Genomic DNA, 26,806 nt, shown 5'->3' on the forward strand with positions numbered 1-26,806 from the left:
CTCACTCTCTAATTCACTCACTCTCATTCACTGACTCACTCTCACTCACTGACTCATTCACTCACTCACTCACTTTCATTCACTGACTCACTCTCACTCACTCACTCACTCTCTAATTCACTCACTCTCTAATTCTTTCACTCACTCACTCTCTCACTCACTCTCTCATTCATTCACGCACTCTCTCACTCACTCACTCTCTAATTCTCATTCTCACTCTCTCACTCACTGACTCACTCTCTCACTCTAATTCACTCACTCTCATTCACTGACTCACTCTCACTCACTCACTCATTCACTCTCTCTCATTCACTCTCGCACTTACTCTCTCATTCATTCACTCATTCACTCCCTCACTCACTCACTCTCTCACTCACTCTCATCCACTGACTCACTCACTCTCTAAAAAAAAGAAAAAAAGAAAAAAGATAAAAAATCATTTTATCGTACAGCTCTCATCACAATCCATACATCCATCCATAGTGTCAAGTACATTTGAACGTTTGCTGCCCTCATCAACTTCTTTACAAAGATATGAAGATGCAATTGGAATCGTCATCCTTTTACTAATTAGCCGTTATAGACTACATAAATGGGAAGCCGCGCCCTGGGGAAACTGGTGCAAACAACGGAGCGGCGGAAAGGTCCAGGCAAACATGGATGGCCAATCAGGCTCGTTGCCTTGCACCTCACACACCTCGTCATTTCCTGTTGCTGGATACTGTTCCATGTACCTTCTTCAACAAGAAGAAGCAATTCTTCTGTGGCTGCCTTTTCACCATCAACCAGTTTGGATAGTTTTTCAGCTGCAAAAAATAAGAACAACAACATTTGGTCAAGAGAAAAGGTTAGGAACTTTGTGTTTCTGCTTGACTAGTACACCCGAGCCAGTTAAAGGACCCAACAAAGTGCGATAAAGAACACTTCCTAAGAAAAGAAGTAACAGGAAGATAATTGTCTCTTTCCCAATGGCCTCACAATCCAGTGTCTTAGAACTATTCTTCCCAGCTCTCTACACCAAACAGTGAAGCAATGAAGAGCAGGTGCCATACCTAGAGACTCTCTGATGAGGTTGTACTGAGCATCTTCATTTCTACACTTGTAGCTCAAAATCACATTGGCCACTTTCATATCAACTCGGAGCTTGAGGCTGTCAAGGCCAAGCAATTCTAAGAAACAAACACAGGCAGCTCCTATTGAAGGTATGTGGAAGGAGGAGAGCCCTAAAACATAGGCTTCATGGCCTACCTGCTGAATCCTGAGGGGGTAAAAAAAGGAATCAGTATCATTATCAATAATCAAAATGGTTAACTATAAAAAAATCAAGTGAACTTAAGAGTAGGCCGTAGTGGAGGAACTGTGGATTTAAAAGGGTTAACCAAAAGCCTCGAACCAACGCATTGCCACCTGGTCCATTCCGACTTATAGAAGAAGTCCATATCCTCCTATAGGATAGAGTAGAACTCCCTCTGTGGAAGCAGGCAGCCTCAGCTTTCTCCCAAGGAGTAGTGAGTGAGTTTAAACCACCAACATTGCAGTTAACAGCCCAGTGCTTAACTCGCTGTGCTAGTATGGCTCCTCTGAAAAGGTTCAAGACACACACACACACACACACACACACCAGAGAAATGGGATTATTCCAGGAACGAGAGGGTGGTTACCATGAGTCACTGTCACATACCACATTAACAGAATGAAGAAAAGAACCACCTGATCATTTCAAGTGGTGCAGAAAAGGCTTTAAGACAAAACCCACCACCCTTCCTAGGACGCTCAGAAAAGCATGCACACTCACTATCCAAATGTAATCACTGTTAACTAACTGTAGGATGTTTCCATGATTTCTTGAAGTATTTTATCCAAATATATGTAAAACATGCCTTTTTAGAATATAAATTATGGTCTAAATACTCACAACTGCTTGGGAGTTTTGCTCTTGATTAATTCCTGGACTAGAAATGTACCAAATGCAAATGATGGTCGTCCATTATGTAGGTAATAAGCAAAATTCAGACGCTCCACTACAGCATATTTATTAACGAGGTCAGGTCTAGAGAAATGTGGGAGATCACTTGATACATCTGGTGGAGGGAATACAGTAGCATTAATATGTTGCATCTCATCACAATTAATTTCAGATGTTCGCATAAGAAGCTTAACTCCTGGATGGCAAAGAGACGGCAGTTGTTATAATCATTCTGCACCACCCCAGATTACTTTGAGTCTAGCACACCCAAACCCAAACCATTGCTGTTGAGTTGATTCCAGCTCACAGAAACCCAGGGGACAGAGCAGAAACGCACCCAGAACCGTCATCTTTACAGGCGCCGACTGCCACACCTGTCTCCCCAGCAGTAGTTCAAGCACTCACCGCTGTGCCGTACGTGCTCCTTGAACCCACCCCAATGTCATCATTTCGGTTTTGCTTCATTATATAAAAGTAGTTTGCATTCTATTTTTCTTTTTAATGTACACTTGAGGAGCTGCATAAGACTCATAAAATTGTGCTTTTGCAAATGTGGCGAAGAAAGCTGATGGTGCTCGGCTATCAAAAGGTATAGCATCTGGGGTGTTAAAGGCTTGAAGGTAAACAAGTGGCCATCTAGCTCAGAAGCAACAGAGCCCACATGGAAGAAGCACACCAGCCTGTGTGATCATGAGGGTGTCAAAGGGATCAGGTATAAGAACAAAAAATCTTACCATAGTGAATGAGGGAGGGAGTGTGGAGTGGAGACCCAAAGCCCATTTGTAGGCCACTGGAGACCCCCTTACAGTGGTGTCTCGGGGAGGGGACAAGCCAATCAGGGAGCGATGTAGCAACGATGAAAAATACAACTTTCCTCTAGTTCCTAAATGCTTCCTCCCTGCCCCCACTATCATGATCCGAATTCTACCTTGCAAGTCTGGCTAGACCAGAGGATATACACTGGTACAGATAGGACCTGGGAACACAGGGAATCCAGGGTGGATGATCCCTGCAGGACCAGTGGTGTGAGTGGCGATACTGGGAGTGTAGAGGGAGAGTGGGTTGGAAAGGGGGAACTGATTACAAGGATCTACATGTGACCTCCTCCCTGGGGGACGGACATCAGAAAAGTGGGTGAAGGGAGACGTTGGACAGGGCAAGATATGACAAAATAATGACATAAATTATCAAGGGCTCATGAGGGAGGGGGGAGGGAGAGGAAAAATGAGGACATGATGCCAGAGGCTTAAGTGGAGAGGAAACGTTTTGAGAATGATGAGGGCAATGCATGTACAAATGTGTTTTACACAATTGATGTATGTATGGATTGTGATGAGAGTTGTATGAGTCCCTAATAAAACGATTAAAAAAAGTGTGCTTTTGTTTCTCCATTAAATTTACTAAAAAGTTTAGGTGATAAACTTTGCTGATCTGTTAGGCCCACAAGAACAATAATCAACAGCTCTGCAGCTCCAAACTGATAAATGGCTCATGAGCTACAAAGGCAGCATGTCAATCATTCCTGCAGCACATGATGCAATGAAATCCTCTCAACATACTTGAGTCCTCTATTGACCAAGGCCAACGTGCTGTACCAACAAATACTAATTATTATTGAGTGCAGACGATTTGCTCCATATTAATATCCTCCAATTTTCTTTTGCTCTCGCCAATGATACTTTATGATACTGTATTCACAAGTGACTTATTACCTACATGATGGTACTACTTTTCCAAGACCAGCTGGTAGCTCAGTTTAAAGTTCTCATATGCCCAAGAGAGTATTAGATCATACATATTTTATTTTGTGGAGAAATTGAAAGTCAGAGATATTTGGATGTGAAATCGCCATTCTGGTCAAACCCTGATTTCTGTCTCTTAACCACTTACTAACCTATGAGAGAAAAAAATGTGATAAAATAATATATGTGAACTGTTTATTTGTTCATTAAACACCTGTTCAGAACTTGTGCTACAGACTGCTCTCCTAGGGCTTGAACCAGTCATTTTGAAGTTTTCCTCCAGTAAGATGCAGGCTGGAGCCGAGTGAGGAGCAGGGAACCTTAATGGGGCCTGCTGCAGAGGCAAACCTTACATCCCCTTTCAACGCTAATATCAGATGAACAAAGAGGTAAGCATTCTAATAAAATATAACTCATAAAGTTTATAAATATTGTTTTCATAATAATAGTTTCATCTACTTCATATTTATTCCCTTAACTACATCTTAAACCGCTAAAAACCAGGCAGCAGACATGCCTTCAGCTTTTGTGTCCCTACTGCCCATACTGGAGGGCTCAGTCCTCAAGAGGGGATCACGGTGTGGGCTAGGGGTGGAGGTGGGGTCAGTGGAGAGGGGCTTCCTTCTACCCTCAGTAACCTCACTGAGAACAGAAAGCATGCACACATCTGAAGATGCAGCGAGCATGCTCTGCTCAGCACTCACTCACCAATGGTCACCACACAGCTGCTACTGGCCTGGGACTGCACTGAGTTCTGGGCGCCTATTAAGTTCAATGTGTCAAAACTCGAACTTAGAAACCTGACACATTGGCAAATTCGTTTTTATGTATGATACATACTTGTGGGGTACATACTTTGTGCAAAGTAGGAACCTGAAGCTGTGAATAATAGTAACACGGGCAGAGGCGTCACTAGTAAAATATTAAAGGCTAACTCTGAAAGTAAGAGAAACAGTCAAAACAGAGTTTAAGGAGGACAAAAAAAACAAAATTCCTTTGGTCTACAGAGGACAGCAAGGCACCTGCTTCTAGCACTTCCATTGTACTGGGACCTGAGAGCTTTCAAATGCCTCCTTCCCTCCATTCTCCTGGTCAGGTGTGAGTGGCCTTGGGACTGACCTTTGTCTAGGACAGTGGTTCTCAATCTTCCTAATGCCGTGACCCTTTAATACAGTTCCTCATGTTATGGTGGCCCCCAACCATAACATTATTTTCATTGCTACTTCCTAACTGTAATTTTGCTACTGTTATGAATCATAATGTAAATATCTGATATGCAAGATGTATTTTCATTGTTACAAATAAACATAATTAAAGCATCGTGATTAATCACAAAACAATATGTAATTATATATTGTGAGATATTTATGTGTTTTCTGATGGTCTTAGGCGACCCCTGTGAAAGGGTCGTTCAACTCCCAAGGGTGTCGCGACCCACAGGTTGAGAACCACTGGTCTAGGGAATCAATCACCTGTCTAAGGGCCCATCGCTGTCACTTGGCACAGCCAGAGTTGGTCTACTGCCATCACCTAGCACCTATACTCATATTCTTTCTAATACAAACAAGATGACTGAGGGCTGAGGAAACAGAAGCAGGTAGGTCTGCATGCCACCTCTCAGTGGAGACAGCACCAATGACCCACGACAATGATTAAGTCACACCATATTTCAATTTCATCTTCTCCAAATGTCTTAAAGGTGCCTTTATTTTTAAGGTGGAAAGCAGTGAAAATCCTGGCTTGGCATGATCTAAAGGAGCCCTTGCTGTCCACTGCCGAAACGCATCCCCAACAAGCAGCACCTTTACTGACTTACCTCCTATAGCCAGCGTGTTGGCGGGCTGCCAGCCAAACAATCTGCTGGGATCAAAGGGCGACAAGGACTGAAAAAGGGAAAAGTAAAACTGATTGTACTGAAAAGTTAATTGACTCTAAAACAAACACATTTTATGAAAGGATTAATCTTTCTGGACATCAACACTCTGAACACAGCTGAAAACAAACACAAAAGGGATGTACGGCCACTTTCCTGCATTCATTTGGCTTTGTTCCTTTTAAAGGCTCACCTTCAATCTGCAAAATATACTCTTGGTAACAGCAATGTTAATTATAAAATGGGCTTTTAAAATGGTTGAGAATCAGAAAGCAAGGGAACTAAGACTCTTCCTTTCTGGCACACTTTTAAAGAAGTCTTTGCCCTGAAAACGGTTAAAAAACACCACAGGCGCCAGGCTGGATTCACTGAGAGTGGTTAGAGTGCACGTGTTCCAGCTGGGGCATCCTCTGAAGCAGCAGAGAGGTCTGCTAGTCTGCTCGCAGATCCACTTCCTACCCTGCCGCTGTTTTTTGCAGGGAACGCCATCTCCACACTCCCTTATCCATGGGCTATCTGAAAGTTTTACTCACAAGAGACCACTGGAATGTTAAGGTGGGAGGAGAGGAAAAACCAAGATCATTTTTCACCACTCTCTTTTCTGGGGCACCTTCTCTAAGCTTCTAGCCCCACCCTATATGGTCCCAGGTCCCATTAGGCAACTGTTGAAAATGTAGGTCTCCGAAGATGGTCCCAGGGTCTCGGCTGATTAATGCCACCTTCTTGCACTGTGGGTCCTGCCTCAGGGGTGCTGATCATTTTCTTCTTGCTAATCTTTGGGTTTTCTCACCAACACATGCTTGGCTTCTCCATTCCTCTCTGGAAGCAATTAAATTCCCTCCATTTGAAAGATCTGAAGTGGTTTCTGTTATCCAGGATAAACCCTGACTGATACACAGGCCACCTAAATTCTGTACCTGAATGAGGTGGTAGAGTGTAATATCGTGTGGCAGGATATGAGGAGGCGAGTACTGTGGGAAGAGAGCAGATTTCAGCTTGGGGTAAGGAGTCAATGCCATCTTCAGTAGCTGGGGATCTACTTTCTTCAAAGAGTTCTCGTTTTCTTCATTCTGAACCACCTATGTAAAAAGACAGCAGCGTAATGCTTTTCCCTTCTCAACATTTAAGGTTTTTTTTTTCCACGGGAACCTCATAAAACAAGATGAACTTGGGTATGCTATTGAGAACACCACTCGACAGGAAGTCAAAAAACAAGCGCTCTAGTTCTGGTTCTAAAGCAAATTAGCGGTGACCATCTTGTCCTAGAAAATTCACTCAGGCCTCAGACTCCTCAAATATAAAATTATAAAAATTGAGCTGGGTGAGTGGTCTTCAGACTGTATGTAAAGAAACTACTTGAAGAGGTTCTACTATAATGTTTAAACGCTCTTAGACTGTATGATTCCTAGGTCTTTTCAAGTTATTCTGTGACTCTAGTTTTTGACAAGTGATTACAAACAGAATGATTTATTCAACTTATATTTTAAAGCTTACTACACAAATCTAAAAGATTAATCTAATGATTAATCTGGTTCTGGTGAAATCATGGGAGTAGGTGCAGCTGGCTGCCTCTCAGCCTGGAATATTTAAAACTGGGAATTCTCAGTTATTTCTTATTGTGCCTGTACAAATTCCATGGTGCCACTTCTGCTTTTGAGGGTGGTACCACACGCTTGGTTGGAGTGATGTCATTGGCCTGGGGCACATCTATTTCATAGGGCGGAGTTACCTCTGTTTTGGGAGGCAAAGTCACAAGTCTGACCTGCTGAACTTGAATTCTTCTGCACCTGCAGTTTGCTTGTTTCTGCTGACCTGGCTTCATCACCCACTGAAGCCACTCAAGAGAGGCCACCAGTTTAACATCGGCACATGGACCTGAAACAACTAGATTTACACGCTTCTACAACTGTGTATTTTCCTGATAGAAATCTCAATCTATATTTTTATATAGAATGAGCACCAGGTGTAAATTTTTGAGTGAAATACTCTTAATTTAAAAATTAATTTTCTACTAAAAAGAATAAAAACAATGATTTCTGAAGATGTTTTACAGCATTCTGAAGTTTCCTCCCTGCCCCTCAACAGAGTTTCTATGGGCAGTCAAAGATACTAATTCCCTTTTTCTATAAGAGGGCAAATAGTAGAGAATACTTTCCAAACCCTACATCTGAAGTATCTTTACTCTCAGAAGCAAACAGATACTGATTCCATCTGGAAACAAACCTAAATTATTAGAAAATTAAAGGGGAATAAAGAGTATAACATTTTAGTCCCCTCATTAAAAAGTTTTTAAATTCAACTATTTTTTAGTTCTTTCATCTAATGAAATACTTGAATGTTGCTGTATTTTAATGTCATCTGAGCTCCAGAAAGTCTATAGGTATTTCTGCTAAATCTCAAGCTAGTCCTTCTGCACCCTAAGAGGGAAGTGGCAGTCATACCTGGCTGACCCCCCCGGGAGCATACATCGTGGTAGCAAGGGCCAAGAGGGTGTGTCCATCCAACAGCATGCTGCTCACGCTGGCTGGGTTGCTAGGAATCAGTATCTGCGCATTTGCAAGACTAGCCTGGAAGATCAGTTTGGGATCTGGAAAATGAAAGAGTGTGTTTGTCTTCTAAGAGTGAAAAATATTAAGAATTACATTAATTCTGAAAAAGACAAAATTTTTTATTGATCATTTTATTGAAGGCTCTTACAAATATTATAACAATTCGTAACTCAATTACATCAAGTGAACTTGTATAGTGCTTTCATGATTTTTTTAAATTAAAAAATCATTCTATTGGGGGCTCAGAAAACTCATCACAATCCATACATACATCAATTGTGTAAAGCACATTTGTACATTTGTTGCCATCATCATTCTCAAAACACTTGCTCTCCACTTCAGCTCTTGGCATCAGCTCCTCATTTTCCCCCTTCCCTCCCCCCTCCCCCTATGAACCCTTGATAATTTATAAATTATTATTATTTTGTCATATCTTACACTATCCGACATCTCCCTTCACCCACTTTTCTGTTGTCCGTCCCCCAGGGAGGAGGTTATATGTAGATCCCTGTAATTGGTTCCCCCTTTCTACCCCACCCTCCCTGTATCGCCACTCTCAGCACTGGTCCTGAAGGGATCATTCACCCTGGATTCCCTGTGTTTCCAGTTCCTATCTGTACCAGTGTACATCCTCTGGACCAGCCAGATTTGAGCCCGGCTATCAAAAGATATAACGTCTAGGGTCTTAAAGACTTGAAGGCAATCAAGCGGCGATACAGCTCAGAAGCAACAACGCCCACATGGAAGAAGCACATCAGCCAGTGTGATCATGAAGTGCCGAAGGGATCAATTATCAGGCATCAAAAAACAAAAAAAAGAACAAAAAATCCCATCATTCTGTGTTCACCTCCCCTATATGATCACTGAAGACAAATGGGTGCATAAGCAAATGTGGTGAAGAAAGCTAATGGTGCCCGGCTATCAAAAGATATAGAGTCTGGGGTCTTAAAAGCTTGAAGGTAAACAAGTGGCCATCTAGCTCAGAAGCAACAAAGCCCACATGGAAGAAGCACACCAGCCTGTGTGATCACGAGGTGCCGAAGGGATCAGTTATCAGGCATCAAAGAACAAAAAATCATATAATTGTGAATGAGGGGGAGTGCAGTATGGGGACCCAAAGCCCATCTGTAGGCAACTGGACATCCCCTTATAGAAGGGTCGTCAGGAGGAGATGAGCCAGTCAGGGTGCAGAGCAGCAATGATGAAAAATACAACCTTCCTCTCCGTTCCTAAATGCTTCCTAACCCCCCACCCCCACGCCCCTGACAATCATGATCCCAATTCTACCTAATTTTTTTATCATTTCAAAACATGAGCCCCTTGATATCAGCTCTTTATTCCCTCTTTCTACTTGAGCCCCTTGATATCAGCTCTTTATTCCCTCTCTCTCACCCTACCACCCTCATGAACCTTTACTGAATTATATATTATTTTTTCATATCTTACACTGTCTGATGTATCCCTTCACCCACAGTTCTGTTACTCATCCCCCTCGAGGTGGGTTATAATTCCATCATTGCTATCAGTTCCCCCTTCCCCCCTCCTCCCTTCCCACACCCACATGAAATCGTTACTCCCATTACTGTTTCTGAGGAGTTTATCTATCCTGGATTCCATGTGTCAAAAGCTCTTATCTGTACCAGTGTACATATGCAGGTCTAGCAGGATTTGTGGGGTTGAACTGGGGCCATGATAGTGGGGGGAGGAAGCATTAAAGAACTAGAGGAATGCTGTGTTTCGTTGATGCACCCTGGATGAGTCATTCCTTCTGTGTATCCCTTCTGTAAGGGAGTTTCCGATTATCAGCAGATGGGTGTTGGGTCTCCACTCTCACCCCTCTGCTTCACAATAATATGATTGTTTCTGATCTTCTGATACCTGATTCTGTTGACAACTCATGATCACACAGGCTGGTGTGCTTCTTCCAAGTGGACTCTGTTGTTTTTCCTGTTAGATGGCCGCTTGTTTAACTTCAAGCCTTTAAGACCCCAAACATTATAGCTTTTAATGGCCAGGCATCATCAGCCTTCTTCATCACATTTGCTTATGCACCCATTTTGTCTTCAGCGATCATGTCGGGAAGGTGAGTATCACAAAGTTCCAGGTTATTAGACCAAAGTGTTCTTGTGCTGAGGGAAGACTTAAGTAGAGGACCAAAGTCCAGAGCAGGACAAATTTTAACTCTATCCAAAGAAAGTAGAACTTTCTAATTTTAAAAATAAGGGGGAAAGGTCATGAAGGGAAAGAAATATTGGCTATACGAAAGGACAGTTTTATTAAAACCAAGAAAATGGAAAGCTACCAATGAACTCATGAAAATAACAACAAACACAACCTACAAATTAGTACCCTCAACAAATAACTCATACAAATCAGCGCCTCATGCAGACTTCTGCTGGTGAATAGACAAAGGAAATAATCCATTTACAAGGGAGGTAATAGAGGTAGGTGTCTGGCACATAAAAAGGATCTGCTTCCATACCTATTACAGCCTAGAAAAACCTGAGGAGGCAGTTCTGCTCTGTCTTATAGGGTTGTCATGGGTTAGAATCACTTAACAACACACAACCAGAACAAATGCAAATTAAAACTGTAATTAGATGCCATACATTACCTATGCCAAATAATCTCTCTCTCTTTCTCTCTCTCTCTCTCTCTCACACACACACACACACACAGAGTAGATTCCCACCCAACCCCCTACCCCCCACCCCACTCCACCTGGCGCTCCTTATTCCAGACTCAAGAGCAGACACCTGGAAGAAAGACAGCTCTTTCTTCATAAGGTTTCAATCTACCAAAGAGCTGACAGTCCACTGTGAGAAACTGGTGAAAAAGGAAAAGTCCCCAGAGCATAGAGCATGAGGCTGTGGTGTAGGGAGGAGCCACAACCACTCAATCTCTCCATGTCTCCATTTTCTTGGTTGGGAAGAGGACAATGCATCTTAAATAATGTAAGCCTAGATTATAATAAAATATTTCACTAAAGCCAAGTCATTTATTTCAATTCCATTATACACATCAGTTAACCTGGAGGGTGATACAGTACATCCATACCTGTTAAATTGCTGGGCACTTGTCGGCACTGAACTAAAAATTCAAACCAGGGGTGAGCTTCATGTAATTCTTTTTTTTCCAAAAAGGGACAATTTGAAGGACTAAGTCTGTATATGAAACAAAACATCAGGTGATTACCATATAGAATAAGAGAGTTATGACTGTATTTGCTCAGCTATTAACTAGAAAAATGGAGCCTTAGAATTAAAATGTACATGGATGACAAAATATTCCTATTCTTGTGTTTTATATATCCCTGGTGATCTGGAAATAAGAGAAATTTTTAAAGATAGAGATAATATTACTTAAAATGTACTTGCTGCCAAGATGCTTATTCTTCTAAAACTATGATGAAATCTTACCAACTCTGTGAAAGATGAATGAACATACTTCATATCTTACCAATTTTTACAAAAACACTCTGTCACATTTTCAAACTAAGAGGTTGAAAAACAAAACAAAACAAACTTTACAACTGAGGCGTTAAGGATCAAACATGGCTTAACAACATGGCCTTTAAATATGTTCTATTATCAAGTAGCTTTGGGGAGAGCATTCTATGTCTAAGAAAGTAAGCCTCAGTCACCTGAACCAGAAATAGTTTCACTTCCAACTTCTAGTCTTTGTCAAACAAAATAAAAGTTTCAATGTTCTCTGTTCGTGAGTGAATACGGGCTTTGGAATGAAACAGAAGTACGTCTGGCTGACACGAGCTCGGTGCCTGAAGCAGGTTCTGATGTGAGTCTGCCAACTAACACGAACACTGCTTGTAATTCCAAAATCAATGCTCCTGGTGGGATCACAGTCATCAGTGGATATGAACAAAGCGGTGAAAAATTTCAATCACTGACATGCACGTTCCCAGCGGAGGTCGAACAAGCGAAGCTCTGCCCCCTGGTTTTTGCTTTCCTATGTGATAGTGTTCTTTTTGCAGTCTGTGCCAGACGTTTGCATTTTTGAGCTTTTTGTTAGCAATTTCACGGTTTGAAATGGCCCCTCGACGCTGAGTGAAGTGCTTTACTGAGCAACGATGTTGTCAGATTTGCTTTTTCTTCCTTCAGTCACTGTTGGCTGTGAGTTCAAGCGGAGAATCAACTACGTACATTAAATGCAGTGTTTTAAATAGAAACACACATACATCATAGGCCTATACTGGTCAGATGATAAAAATTCATCCCAAGGATTATAGGAGACTAAACCCTATGTTTCTCCACTGAGCACAGGTTCAGCATTTGCTACCTCGTGTTTATGGCAACTTCCTAGAACTTAACCACTGCAAATAATGAGCGAGACTCGACTGAACTAGGTCTCGACTGAAATCCTAGTGTGCTCAACTGTGAAACAGAAAAGGGAGTAGCACTGGAGATCCCCTTGCAGAGGGGTCTCGGGGAGGAGATGAGCCAGTCAGGGTGCGATGTAACAATGATGAGAAATACAACCTTCCTCTAGTTCCTAAAGGTTTCCTCCCCGCTCCCACTACCATGACTCGAATTCTATCTTGCAAGACTGGCTAGACCAGAGGAGGTACACTGGTACAGATAGGAACTGAAAATACAGGGAATCCAGGATGGATGAGCCCTATAGGACCGGTGGTGTGAGTGGCAAAACAGGGAGGGTGGAGGAAGAGTGGGTAGGAAAGAGGGAACCAATTGCATGGAACTGTGTGTGGCCTCCTCCCTGGGGGACGGACAACCGAAAAGTGGATGAAGGGAGAAGTCGGACAGGGCAAGATATGACAAAATACCCATTTGTAAACTATCAAGGGCTCATGCGGGAGTGGGGAGTGGGGAGGGAGGGGAAAAATGAGGACCTAATGTCGGGGGTTTAAATGGAGAGAAAATGTTTTGAGAAACGATGTACAAATGCGCTTTACACAATTGATGTGTGTATGGATTGGGATAACAGTTGTATGAGCCCCTAATAAAATGTTAAAAAAAAAAGAAAAAAAAGAAAAGGGAGTAGCCACCCTGTAAGCTTTTGTGAATAGTAAAGAAGATAAAGCTTATAAAGCTCTTAGCCCAGTGTCAGGAACATGTAAGCCCTACCTATTAGAGCCTACCATTAGTATCCATTAGTATTATTAGTGTTATTTTTGCTGACCTAGCAGCAGTTAACATTGGTCTCAGACAGGGTTCTGCAGGTTCCTATTAGACAGATACAGTGGGCTGCTGTAAGTCAGAATGGCCTGAACGCAGCGAGTGATTTTATCGATATAAACATATAAATATCTACCTATCTCAGTGTTTCCAAAAGTGAGGCAGCACTGGAATGGCTCAAAGGGGCTGCAAAAATAGACCGCTACACTTTATCCTGGATGATGAGCTATAGTACAGAAGTTTTTAATTGCCGGGAGGCACAGTAATTTTTTCCTGAAAAGGGGCAGTCAGCCAAGTAAGTCTGGGAACTTCTAATATATACATGTTGTACTACATCTAAAACAATTTGCAGGGTGGCTGTGAAATCACGGGAGTTTAGCATTCTCCTTACAACCAAAGTATCAAAGAACTCCAAGCAAATTTTCAGAATTTTCCTATCTTTAAAACTTTCAAAGCACACCTTTCATGCTCTTCTGTTCTCTAGATATTTAAAAGGTTACAGAGTAATATATTACAGAAGTTATATAACTGAAAAGCATGTGTTAAATAGCTTTGAACTAGAAGATAGACTAAGTGTGGGGATGGGGGAGACTACTTCAAAAGGGTCAGCATTCCTCATATGCATGCTTACTCTACTAGTGCTGAAAGAGGAAAGGTGAGAACTTGCTCTGAGTACTTACCTGTAGAAGTCAAGGTAGACATACAGAAGATGCTGCAGGCTGTGCTCCAGACAATAGAGAATCAAGTGAGAATGGAAATCCCAACCTTCTTTGGTCCTGTAGTTTTGAACAGGGAGAGTATCTTGCAGCACTCCCCCAATGCGGCTCAGTCTTAAAAGGAAGAGGTCAAAGTCTTCTAGCTCAGATACAAGGAAAATTCCGCTCCTGTTGGGCAGGTTTGAGGAATGGCAGGTGAAAAAGTTGTCCGGCACAGAGCAGACCAAATCACCTCCATTGTGCACATCTCAACCACTCATCAACCACTCAAAATCAAGTCTTTACAAATTAAGGTTGCCAGTTCTCACTCGATAAATATCCTCTGAGGCACACATTCTAGTTCCCAATAAAGGTTTCTGAGCCCTGGGAACGTTTAACAACAGTAGCGGGGGTCTTAGCTGTCTTCAATATAAGTTGTCTGTATTTGGTTTTGACTGGCACTGTACAACTCAGTATGGCAAAAGTTCTTAAGCTAGATGCTCTGAACACTAAGAAATCCACTAAAATATCCTAACAAAATCATGAAGAAACTAAAGCATATTAATTTGTCTACGCCTACTAAAAACGAATAACATTGACATTTAAATAACATTTTATAAATTAGTTTCATTTTACTGCTTAAATAAATCATATCCATTAAAAAAGAATAGAAACTATGTAAGATGTAGAGTTTCAAGAAATAGCATTTGACTGCCAGCCAGATTAAAAAACAGAACCAGAGTCCCCTCTGTGTGTCCCATGAGGTGCCACCAGGCCGGTAATGAAAGGCTAGCAGTTCAAACCCATCAGCCGCTCTGAGGAAGGATGACTTACGCCCTGCACATCCTCCACTCTGTCTGGCAGGGCCTGCATCGGGGTGGAACTGACGGTACTTGGTTTGGTTGTTTTGAGTGTCGCCCACCCTACCACATGTCCTTCACTTCCCTCAGGTGCAACTGGTCTTTTGTGATAACCATTCGTACTTCTCTTCAGCTTAATAACCCATGTATATAACCCCAAACAATCTATGTTTGGTTTTGCCTCTTTTGAACTTTATATATACATTTTTTGCCTGTTTCTTCTCAACATTGTACTAATTCATTCACCTTGCCATACTTGTGGCGACTGGGTGCTTCTTTGCATTATTACTTAGTATTTCTTTTTTTTTTTTTATTACTTAGTATTTCATCAGGTGATAAACTACATTTACCCACTCTACTTTTGGCTGTGCCTACATTTTCAGTAGAACTAATTTGCATTTTAATGATTATTAATGAGGAATAACAATTTCATATGCTTATTGGCCCTTTCTGTCTTTTCTCATGAACTACCTATTTGTGCAAGAGATCGTTGCTCTCCGTGTAAAAGCTCTACTCTGCACCACCCTGTCCTGTCCTGGCTGGCCCACCTGTATGCAATGCACCAGGAAGCTACGGTACCAGAAGCTCCTGTTAGGCACCAAAGGGGCTCTCTGCTACAGATGGGGAACATCTGGTCTCTGTGCAAGGCCTGTGAAATCATCAACACCAGCTAACATCTCAAACCTCACCACAGAGGTGCAGGTCCAGTCCTTCTACTAGAGTGGAGTAATTCTAAGTTTGACCGACCTGACCTGTGAATGATGTTATAAATATCCAAATGGCTTTAGGCAGAGAAAAGGTTTGGTTCTACTGTGTTATCCTATGTTAGCTGACGCCCTGCACAAAGGGTCCTCTCATCTGTATCTGTTTCCTCCTCCTGTCATAAGTCTCCTCTTGAAATGGTTGAAGGTCGGCCAATTCTTTCTGGTACAGTGACTTTGGGTATTCCCTATATTCCTTCCACACGCTCTGAATCAGTCAGCATTCTGACCATTAGAATCCTTCTAGGGAATGCACTTGAAGCTTGAATTTTTTTTTTTTTTTAGTTCGTTCAGCTTGAGATATGCTGAGCATGTTGACATGATTTAGAATAGGAGGTCCAATTTCACTTTCTACCTCATTAGGTATTTTATTAGGGCCTCATCTACTGAAAAGACCTTCCTTCCCTACTTTTGCAGTGTCGCCTTTATCACACATAAAGTGACACACATGTAGAGGTCTGTTACTGTGTTCACTACTCTGCTCTCCTGGTCTGTCTGTCTGTCTGTATCTCTACCGAGAGCCCACGGCATTACTTAATCTAACTTTAGAATAAATTTTGATATCTGGTAGGTAAGTTCTTTCTCAGACCCTGGTCCTTTACATTTGCATATCAATCTTTAGAAACAGCCTGTCAAAATCCACAAAGAACTTGATGGAATTTTTACTGAGCTTGCCACTGTAACCAAAGACCCACAGTAACTCTTTATGGAATGTATTCTTATCCCCTTCTAATTCTCAAAGAGACAGCTTGTGATGTTTCAATAAGTAGGATGTTGGCTGGAAGGTTTTTTGGTGTTTTTTTTTAATAACCCTTTGCAAATTAAAAGGAACCCTGGTGGCATCGTTGGGCTACTAACAGAGAGGTCAGCAGTTCAAACCCACCAGCCATTCCATGGAAGAAAGATGAGGCTGTCTGCTCCTGACAAGATGTACAGCCTCAGAAACCCAGAGGGGCAGTTCTACTCTGTCCGAGTTCAACTGTCTGTGAGTTGAATTGGCCCAGCGGCAGTGAGTTTGGTTTTGGTTTGACTTCAAGTTAAAGGTGTTTCTTCCATCTAGTCTTACTTCGTTAAAATGATAAAATGTGGACTTGAATTTTATCCAATACTTTTTACTACATCTATCAGGATAGTATGGTTTCCTTCCTTTAATCTCTTAATTTAAGTAGATTTCATTATTTATGCTAAGCCATTTATCAACTTTTAAACAAGCCAAAATAAATTGCAATCATATTATAAATTGTTATCTTTAGTACACAATACGAGCATTTAGTGCAATGGAAAGAGCAGTGGCAATAAAGATTAAAGGATTCAGGTCTGTACCGAACTGGTGCAGTTGAAGCTTTAACTTCTCTCTCATGCAGCTATACTTCACCAATAAGCAGAAGGAGAAAATTAAGGCAAGGGAAAGAAATTTAACAACTTAACAAGTACCATACGTGCTTTCCTAATAGAATTTCAATTGCTGCAACACCAGCTCCCACGAAGCAGACTTAGACACGCGGTAGCCCTAAGGGATCAGAGGAATTGTGCTCCTCTGGTGGCTCTCCTTTTCCTAGGCTGATTTTTGGAAACCTATCACCACACCTTTCTTTCAACAAACGGATGGGTAGAGTCTAACCTCCAACCTGTTGGGTGGAAGCTGAGTGCTTCAATCTTCTGTTATTAATAGTTTAGGAAGACAGATTAGGTTGATTCACATTTTGACCTAAACAAACAACCACTTCCCATGGTTTAACCTAACAGGAATAAAACAAAAGCTTAAAATACTCTTTATTTCAAGAGCAGTGCAAACAGTTAACACATTTTAGTTGCTAACTGAAAGGCTAGAGGTTCCTCCTGTCCACTTACAGGCCTTGAGAAAGAAAGGCCTAATGATCTACTTTTGAACATTCAACCCCTGTGGAGCACAGTTCTCTCTCACACAGTCACCAGGAATCAGAATCGACTCAATGACAACTGGTTGCTGGTTTGAATTTCAAAACCGCAAGCATAGGTACAACGAAGATACTGCAAAGAGGGGGAGATGGCCACAGGATACGAAGGTGTCCGCGTCGTAGCTCTTGTAGTCTTACTCACAGATTAGCATTTCTACATCAGAGCACTTCAAAGGTTTGGGAAGAACCCACAAATAAGAGAGCCCACTCACAACTAGATGATGTTTAATGCAAATGATTTCAATACCTCAGCCTACGACAGAGCCCTTCAATTTAAAATGACATGAAATAATGTTCACTGGATTGATGGCATTTCAAAGGAAAGATTACATCACTATTTTTTATTGTTTTATCTTTTTAAATTCTGCCCAGTGATGATTACTGTAACATTTACAATACCTGGCCAACTTATCTAAAATTTCATTCCTCATGTAGTTGTTGCAGCAGGTGTTCTGATCAATAACATCAACAGTCAGAGGAGGCCATTTGTTCTGCTGTAGCGAAGCCCCGCTGTCCTGGCTCTGCAATTCTCTGATCCATAAGCTAATGTTTAACCAATCGTGATGAGCTGTGAGGTGTCTCCAGAGGGCTTCCGGAGAGTAAGATTTGTAATCTACATGAAGAACAAACACATCTTAAACTAGTAGTGATTATGATTATTGACATGTAGCTCAATATGGAGTTAACTACTGAGTAAATACAAGAATCCAGACATAAATATTTACATATGATTATTCAAGGCCTCATCTTCTTTGAGCGTTTTCCTCCTTTGCCTTGTTTATGTTATAGAAATGAAGCCAATGGAAAAGCGACACTTTGCTTCTTGTTACTATAGCAGTCAGAAGGAAACCAGGGAAGAAGCTGTGTGTTTCATTTATCTTTTCAGTCCTCTGAATTCCTTTGCCCCACCTTAGTAGAAATTTTAAAAACTTTGGACCCCATATAAACAGGAGTCTAACGTTCTGTGAATGCCGGATGTACCACTGCTAGCTATTCCCGAGCCCTCATGTGATTGAGACACCCCCCCACCCCCACCCCAATACACACACTGTAAGAAATGCAAAGACCATCTGGAAAAACAAAGAATGCTGCTTTGAGACTGGGATGAAACTTAGCCTTAAAATTTCCATTCACTGCTTGGCCAACTGAACCCATGCCTTTTCTCCTTCACTATCGCACGATAAATCCTTCACAATCTTAATACACATGAAAGTGGTCTTAAGGCAATGACTTGTATTTTAAAGCAAGGAAATACATTTTCCCTCAAAAAAGGAACTCTGAGCTGGAGGCCCGCCAAACATATTCAAATATCAATACTTAATTACATTCAGCATGTTCAAATTCCAGTTGACTTGCCTTCTGTACTTATCCTGGGAAGAAGGATGGATTCTTGTGTTTGTTGATCCCACCACTGAGCCCAATTTAACACCATTCGAAGGTCCTGTTTGTTACATTCATCTTTATTGCATTTCAGGACCGAGTCCAAAACAGATTTGTGCTTGGAAAAATCTCGTTCTTTTATCCAGTACCTAAAACAATGATATAAATTTCTTTCTTATGAGTTTAGGAACTTCTACTCCTTTGTGGGGCATATTCCTAATTTTGTATTTAATATCTTAAAATTATATTTGATTATGAAAATATTAAAACAGAAAATTCCAAGTCCCTTCTGTTTGATAACATATTTAGATGCAAGATTTATCTTCACGGGAAATGTAAACTGAGTTCCACATAAAAAACCCATGTTGTCCAGACTGCTACAGAGACGAACCCGCAACACGGGGAACTCAGGACAGAGAAACCCCACAGGGCCAACAAGGAGAATAGAGATACCAGGAGGATAAGGGGAAAGTGGGGGAGAAAAGGGGAATCGATCACATTGATATACCTATAACCCCCTCCCAGTGGAACGAACAACAGAAAAGTGGGTGAAGGGCAACAGAGGATGATGTAACATATGAAAATAATAATCTATAACTTATCAAGGGTTCGTGAGGGAGGGTTGGTGGGGGAAGGAACGGGAAAAATGAGGAGCTGATATCAAGGGCTCAAGTAGAAAGAAAATGCTTTTAAAATGCTGATGGCAGCATATGTACAAATGTGCTTGACACAATGGATGAATGTATGGATTGTGATGGGAGATGTAAGAGCCCCCAATAAAAACTAAAATCCATGTTCACCAACAATTATAAACGAGACTTTAACTAGAATGCGTTTCCTAGAATATCACAAAAGGGTTAATGGGACTGACTACCTGGGAAAGGGCTGGATTTGCGTTTTTTCTTGGGACTGTCCCGAGTACAACTTCTCAACTTGATGCACAAAATCTATTGTTCTTTTTTCATTTTCAGAAAAACAATTTTTCTCTTTTAAAATTTCAACCTTGAATTAAAAAAAATCATTAAAGCGGGGACCTCAAAAACATCTAGCACATAAGTGAATCAAATCTCTAGACATCAAATATAAGGGCTGTATTTAAATTTATGAGTAAACATATATAGCACACACAAATTTTAGTTGGTCACAAATCTAAAGTAATAATTTAAAACCACTTCTACTTAGTTAGTGCCAGTTATATAATATGAAAATTATTTCGCTTGAAGTGTCATCAAATTTCTCTATTACAGAAAAGCAACCTGGTCTCACCTATACCTACCAAAAAGTCCCGTATACTTTTATCAGCTGTATAGAAACATATCTTGAGCAACTGGTCTTTTACATCAAAACCCTAAAAATAAACAGAAAACAAGAAACAAACAAACAAAATCATACATTTTGTAATGGGACATTTTGAATAGCGATGTTGGATATGGAAGTACTCTATGAGAGGTATCCGCATCTTGTTACAATTCCAGAGCTTTTCTGCTCTTGCAGACATTCAGTCGCCTACTCTTAACAAGTATTTACTGCCCATCCCTAAGCTCCTTGAGCCTTTTGCCCAAGAGTGAATACAGCATAATTTAAGGTAAATGGCAACTTACCAGAGGACCCAAATCACAGGAACCTGCTGCGAAGATTTGTGTGAAAACAAAGGTGACCTAAACCCTTGTACAGTTCCATTCCGGTACACCTAGAGCAGCAGTTTTCAACCTGTGGGTGGTGACCCCTTTGGGGGTCAAATGACCCTTTCACAGGGGTCACCCAATTCTTAACAGTAGCAAAATTACACTTATGAAGTAGCAATGAAAATAATGTTATGGTTGGGGGTCATCACAACATGAGGAACTGTGTTAAAGGGTCACAGCATTAGGAAGGTTGAGAACCACTGACCTACCAGAAGTCTGCGGGCGCAGGACCCCATCCATGCAGATTTGGGCCAGATCTCAGCTTAGTCCACAAGCTCTACCTGGATGACTGCCTCTTCTCAAATGAATTAAAACCATGGGGCATGAAGGCACAGAAAAGGCTTAATATACGAGAAAGCTCAGAGTGGAGATGTAAGGGGTCACATGAACATGAAAGAATGTCCCCCGATGAATGACATTCTGTACATACTTTATAGGAGCCCTCGTGACATAGAGGGTTATGCTTTGGGCTGCTAACTGCAGTTCAAACCCACCATTTGTTCAGAGGGAGAAAGATGAGGTTCTTTGACTCCCACACAGATTTGCAGCTTTTGAACCCCAAAGGAAAGCTCTATTCTGTCCTGCATGGTGGCTGGGTTGGAATCGACTCCATGCCAGGGGACAGCACATGCTTTGACAGGTTTGAAGTCTGCGCTGAGAAACACTGTATCCTTCTAACCAAAGTGCAAAATCTAACAGAGAGCAGACAATGGGGAAGGCATTTAAAATCAGCTTCAAGCAAGTGCTCAGGACCAAAGAATGCTTCTCTCTATTAACACTCCTACTGTTTCCTGGCAAAGGCTACCAAATTACTCAGACTGTGGCACAACTATAACTGCAAATCAACTTTGATGCCAACTTTAAAGATTGCCCTTAATGACGCACACAGCACCTCGAAGGGATATGTCCAGTGCATATGCCACTCACCATATTCCTCAAAAGCTCAGAGGCTTCCTTTATGTTGTTCTTTCTTAGGTTGTCAAAGACCACACCTAGGCCAATTTTAATCAGCTCTTCCAGTCTTTGAGCAGAATGACCGTTCATCCTGAGGAAGGTTTGTGCCTCTGGGATTCTGTTGTTTAAGATGGCATTGGCAATAACTTCCTAGGAAAAAGGAAGAAAAAGACTTGCCTTCTTTTAAAGTTCCTTTTTAATTTCCTTACTATAACTTTGTTCATTTGATCATGAAGATAGCAACATTTCATTTAATTAAATCTACTATTAGATTTTGGATGAGACACAGGGGATATGAAGTTAACTAAACCCAGGTGCTCACTGTGTAGTAGAAGACAGCACAATATGCTGTAGGGCTGTAATAAATCTGTTCCTGGGATGTTAGGGAGGAGGGTCCTGGGGGAGAGAGAGAAAAGAGGAAGGGAAGAGCAGGTGCTCTGGAAAAAGAGTAAATATTATATGCAGGGGCACAAAGGTAAGACATAGCATCACATCTTCAGGGAACTCAAAATTGATCAACATTAAAAGAAAATAAAAAACTAGAGAGAGGACAAGAAAAGGCTGGACAGAAAAGCAGAGGTACTTTTTTGATCAGCTCAGCTAAGCTATTATGGCTTCTGTCTTTCCAAGGTCAACACCCTCCATGCAGGTGGAGAGGTTCTTCCAGTCCCTAGTCATAGGGGGCAGCACATTCTGACTGCACTACCCTCCTCCATGAAAAAAAAGAGAAAGAGATGAGTTTAGAAACATAAGCTGATTTAATGGGTAGGGTGTCTTAACTCGCAACTGACATAGGGCTCAACTCAAGCATACTTTCAAGCAGTAATGTCAAGACATCAAAAAGTTTCCTAAAATAATTTATGTATGCAGAAATCAGACCCCAACTAGTAAGGAAGTATCAGTAAGGGACACCATGTGTCCACATGGTGTCAGGTGGGGTATTTGTCATCAGGGTTACACGACAGATCTGACATGAATAGGGACTCTATTTGTGTTCTTAATTACATAAAAAGCACTTGTAGATGTAAAACAGACGTGTGCAGATGCCAAAATCTATAAAACCTTAGCCAAACATTCAGAACAATTACGGATCCTAAAAAGTCCAGTTTCTTAAAATCCACTGAATCTGGCAAACCAAAGAAATAGTATTACTCAAATTTACCTTAAAGCTGAGTTTCTCCCATATGTTGCTCTCCTCTACTTTGGGGACATTTTCATTTACACCACATCCATCCACCCCACATCCATTCAAAGCTTTTGTTTGCTTCCAAGGAAACTTTATCAGGAAGGTTCGAAGCTCATTAATGTAGCTGGTCAAAATGTGCACTCCTTTCTGCAGAGGTTCATCTAGCTCTGTGGAGAATGCCATGGGCCATTTCAGAGAAACAGAGAATTTCTTGCACTGTTACAAAGAGTTCTGGAAAATGTCAAAACTTCAACTCTGTTTTCAAATTTCAAACAATAAGTGTTTGACTTTTTCCTGTTTGCAACTCTGTCTGTTTTAAGACCTTTGTTCCATTCTCTTCGTTATGATCAGTGCTGGAGCTTTCCCCCAACTGTCCCACTCTCGCTTGCTCAACTGCACACTGGCTTTTGCCCCACTTTGGCAATGGCCTCCACTGGCTTGTACTCGCTCCCACAACAGGACCATGAATACCTCTGTCCTGCTCTAGGAAAGATACCATTTTCTCCCTCTAGCTGCTATTCTTACCTTCAGTGTGAACAAAAAGCTCTTTTATTTGTTTGTTAAGGAAGGTCAGTGTAAGATTAAGCAATTGTTCTGAAAAGTGTTTGCTTTGAGTCTCAGAATCACTTTCTCTAATTGCTGAGCAAAGTAAATCCAATGCTGGTGTTAGTTCTTCTACATCTGGGAAAGAAAAAAAATACATACTGGGTTACTCTCAATAAATAAATAAATATATATATAAAATATTTTTGTTGCAATATAGTATTTTAAGTTTTAAGAACTAAGGAGAATTGATACAAAAAGCTCACAGAACTTTTACATAGTCTTATACCAGCAAACTTCATATGATTCTATTTAGTATTTCTTACTATGTACTTTGATTATTAACTACTATTTTGCTGACTACCTGCTATATCTTTTTTTTTTTTTTACCTGCTATATCTTAAGTGTTATACTTAAACCCCAAACCAAGGGCACTGCCCCTGAATTGACTCTTGTCCACAGGAGCCGAGAGCTTCATCCTTCTCCCTTGGAAAGGAGTGGCTAGTAGATGTGAACTGCTAGCCTTGTGGTGAGAAGCCCACTGCCTAACCCATAGTGCCACCGGGGCTCCTGGTATTATACTTCACAAACAAACAAACAAACACCCAAAACAACTCACTGCTATTGAGTCATGTCCAACTCATAGAGGCCCTATAGGACAGGGTACAACTGCCCCTATGGGTTTCTGGGACTATTACTCTTTACAGGAGTAGAAAGTCTCAGTTTTCTTCCTTCGAGCAGCTGATGGTTTCAAACTGCCAACCTTGCAATTAGTAGCTCAATGTGTAACCCACTATGCTACTAGGGCCGCTGGTATTGTACTTAGGGTTTATAAATGTCATCACATTTATTTCTTACAATAACCTAAGAGAGAGGTGTCATATCCTTTATATAGGAGAGGATATTGAAGTTCAGAGAGGTTAAGTAACTCATCCAAGCTAATTTGGAAGGTAAGTGGCAGAGCAAAAATTTAACTTAGTTTGTCTGATGCTCAAACCCTCCTTTCAAACACTCAAGGGAAGGCCTGAAGTCTGGGCTCTTAAATCTCTGCACTGGCTTTACTTCCAGAGCAGGGTCTGTGTGAGTGAGAAGAACAGGGAAGCAGCTGAGGTACCTAGTCTCCTGCTTCTTTCCAGCCTCAACACCCTACCCTGCAGGGCAGACCAGTGCAGCCAGGAGTGGAGTGAAAAGAAGTGGCTGACCACCAGCAGTAGTGGATTGTGGCCATGCAACGAACTGCTCACCTCTGCAGACCCAACCTTTTCCTCTAAGATCAAGCACATTAAAAATAAAATCTGAGCATTAAAACAAAAAGGCAATCCAAAAGAAGCAGCCCAAACTTTTCACCAAAGCACGAGGACATTCAAAACTGAAAACCTTCCAATTTCAGACTCATAATGAAAACTAAGACAGAAGTCAAAGGGAAAAAAGTAAGTTGTCATTTTCTACACACACACCATTAATAGCACATTGGTATCTACTGTCATAGAGTCAATTCCAATTTGTAGGGACCCTGCAGGAGAGAGTAAAACTGATTCAGAGAGTTTCTAAGACTGAATCTTTCCCAGCACAAACCACGCCATCTTTCTCCTGCAGAGCAGTTTGGCCACTTACCTCTTGGCTAGCAGCCCACCTAACCCATGCCCCTTCTTTAGCATATTGATGACGACAGGAATGAGCGGGACCAATATAAGAGTCTAACAGTCATTTGACTGATGAAATGCCCCCATAAAAAGTGTATCAACCAGTAGTAATCTATATGCTTTCAAGAGAGAGCAGGTGATAAAACTCTATGTCCAGAAGAAAACACACTTTATGGCTCTACCTCCCTAAATCTCACGAATAAAAGCTAGGTTTCCTGTTTATTACAAAGAAAAGCCAAAATCTTGAAAAGAAGCTTTGGTAAGCAGAACATTCAGGCTAAAATTTGTCTAACAAGTCCCAAGACACAGCTCAGCCAGCTGTCAGTTCGTACACATATCAGACAGTTTCTAGAGTGTCAGTATTACCAATGCTAATACCTTACATACTGAAAATGCACAGTACAGTACAGGATATGAACAATAAATATCTCATGTAGAATAAGAACATTTATAAATTCTCACAACTTTCTCAAGTTTCCACAAATACATAAAATCACTTGACAGAATTTTGGCAAGTAAATATGTAAGTCATCCAAAAAAAATGAAAGTGATTGAAAAAAAAAGTACAAATGTAGAAGCCGTTAGTCTACTTACTTCTTAAGTATAAATCAGATGGAAAGTGATCATATTGACCGAGCACAGAAGAATTTGAGGATGGAGTTAAAAGATTTTCTTTGCTCTTCAGAAAGAAATCTACTGTGTCCAGCTGACGATTTTCTATCCCAGCCTAAAAGGGATGGGGGTGGGAGGTAACATGACAGAAAAGGGGAATAAATCAAAATGCAGTTTTTTGGTTAGAACTTAATGAGCTGCAATGGCAGGAAACACACCAGTGTTTTTATTGTCCACAAGGAGCTGGAACCCAACAGGGACTACTGAAGTGATGGGCGCAAGTCCTTCTCACTGTCCTACAACAGTCTCCGCTGCAAGGCCACAAACCTCGTCCAGTTTCAGAATTCTACCCTCTCTCAAGGGTAGGTACTTGGGGATCATTCTTACAGTTTAGTCTGTGTGCATTAAAATGTTAGCAGCAAGATAGAATTTGAGAAAACAAAAACCCCAACTCTAAGTCTTGCCTAGGCATCTTGAGGGACTTTTTTATACAAAATACCTAAAATGATGGGTTTAAATATATAGGGTCTCTATGAGTCAGAACTGACTTGAAGGTAGTGGGTTGGACAAGAAAAGGATTACAGTCCTAGAGGACAACTGGGAGGAAATCCAGAGAAGTGCCAGCCTAAAGCTACCTGGAGACACGTGAAAATCTCTGATGACTTAGAGGGAATGGAATTTTGCCAAAGGACTATGAACCACTTCAATGGTTTGCCCCAAACAATGCATCATTTGACTTCTGGACTGCTGAATTTATGAGTGCTGATTGCAGATCCAGTAAAATGGAACCCTTGACAACTTCAAATTTCCTCCATTGATCACGATGCTGCTTACTGGTCCAATCGTGAGGACCCTCGTTTTCTTTGTCGCGATGTAACCCACACTCAAGGCAGCTGTAGTCTTTCAGTAAGGGCTTCAAGCCCTCTTCCCTTTCAGTCAGCAGGGTTGTGCTATTTGCAGGTTGTTAAGGAGGCCTCTTTCAATCTGATAACACATTCTAAGAGTCCAGCTTCTCAGAAAATGTATCATGTGGCTCTGATTCCAGCTCTGATTTTGTCAGCATGGCTGTGGGCCAGTCATTTAACTGTGTTGAACCTACGTTTCTTCATCGTGAAAAGGAATTAAAAACTACCCAACACATCTCATGGGATGCTTTAGGACAAAAATAGGTAATGTGTATAAAAGAGCATTTGTAAATTGCAAAATGCTATATAAATTCATGTTTTTTTATGTCCCTTTGACAGCTAGATTAGAAGAGCAGGGGTAC

At 41.2% G+C, this 26,806-nt stretch overlaps 1 protein-coding gene across 1 annotated transcript in view; it reads right to left on the bottom strand.

The window, feature by feature from the left end:
- The window catches only part of SPG11 (SPG11 vesicle trafficking associated, spatacsin), an 82,119-nt gene that overhangs the window by 32,289 nt on the left and 23,024 nt on the right, over nt 1-26,806 (bottom strand). The window contains exons 5-20 of the mRNA XM_045286459.1: nt 25,522-25,654; nt 23,267-23,422; nt 22,718-22,908; nt 21,529-21,705; nt 20,193-20,264; nt 19,791-19,918; nt 18,893-19,065; nt 17,936-18,149; nt 13,964-14,167; nt 11,188-11,294; nt 8,023-8,168; nt 6,499-6,660; nt 5,525-5,591; nt 1,916-2,081; nt 1,053-1,258; nt 698-806 (exon numbers count right to left, since the gene is read on the bottom strand). Coding sequence (XP_045142394.1) covers nt 698-806; nt 1,053-1,258; nt 1,916-2,081; nt 5,525-5,591; nt 6,499-6,660; nt 8,023-8,168; nt 11,188-11,294; nt 13,964-14,167; nt 17,936-18,149; nt 18,893-19,065; nt 19,791-19,918; nt 20,193-20,264; nt 21,529-21,705; nt 22,718-22,908; nt 23,267-23,422; nt 25,522-25,654 — 2,411 coding nt within the window. The remainder of the gene's footprint in view (nt 1-697; nt 807-1,052; nt 1,259-1,915; nt 2,082-5,524; nt 5,592-6,498; nt 6,661-8,022; nt 8,169-11,187; nt 11,295-13,963; nt 14,168-17,935; nt 18,150-18,892; nt 19,066-19,790; nt 19,919-20,192; nt 20,265-21,528; nt 21,706-22,717; nt 22,909-23,266; nt 23,423-25,521; nt 25,655-26,806) is intronic.

This window comes from Echinops telfairi, unplaced genomic scaffold (assembly GCF_000313985.2).
Source record: "Echinops telfairi isolate 266 unplaced genomic scaffold, ASM31398v2 ScPeMD7_8;HRSCAF=38, whole genome shotgun sequence".
In the NCBI taxonomy this organism is placed as follows: Eukaryota; Metazoa; Chordata; class Mammalia; order Afrosoricida; family Tenrecidae; genus Echinops; species Echinops telfairi.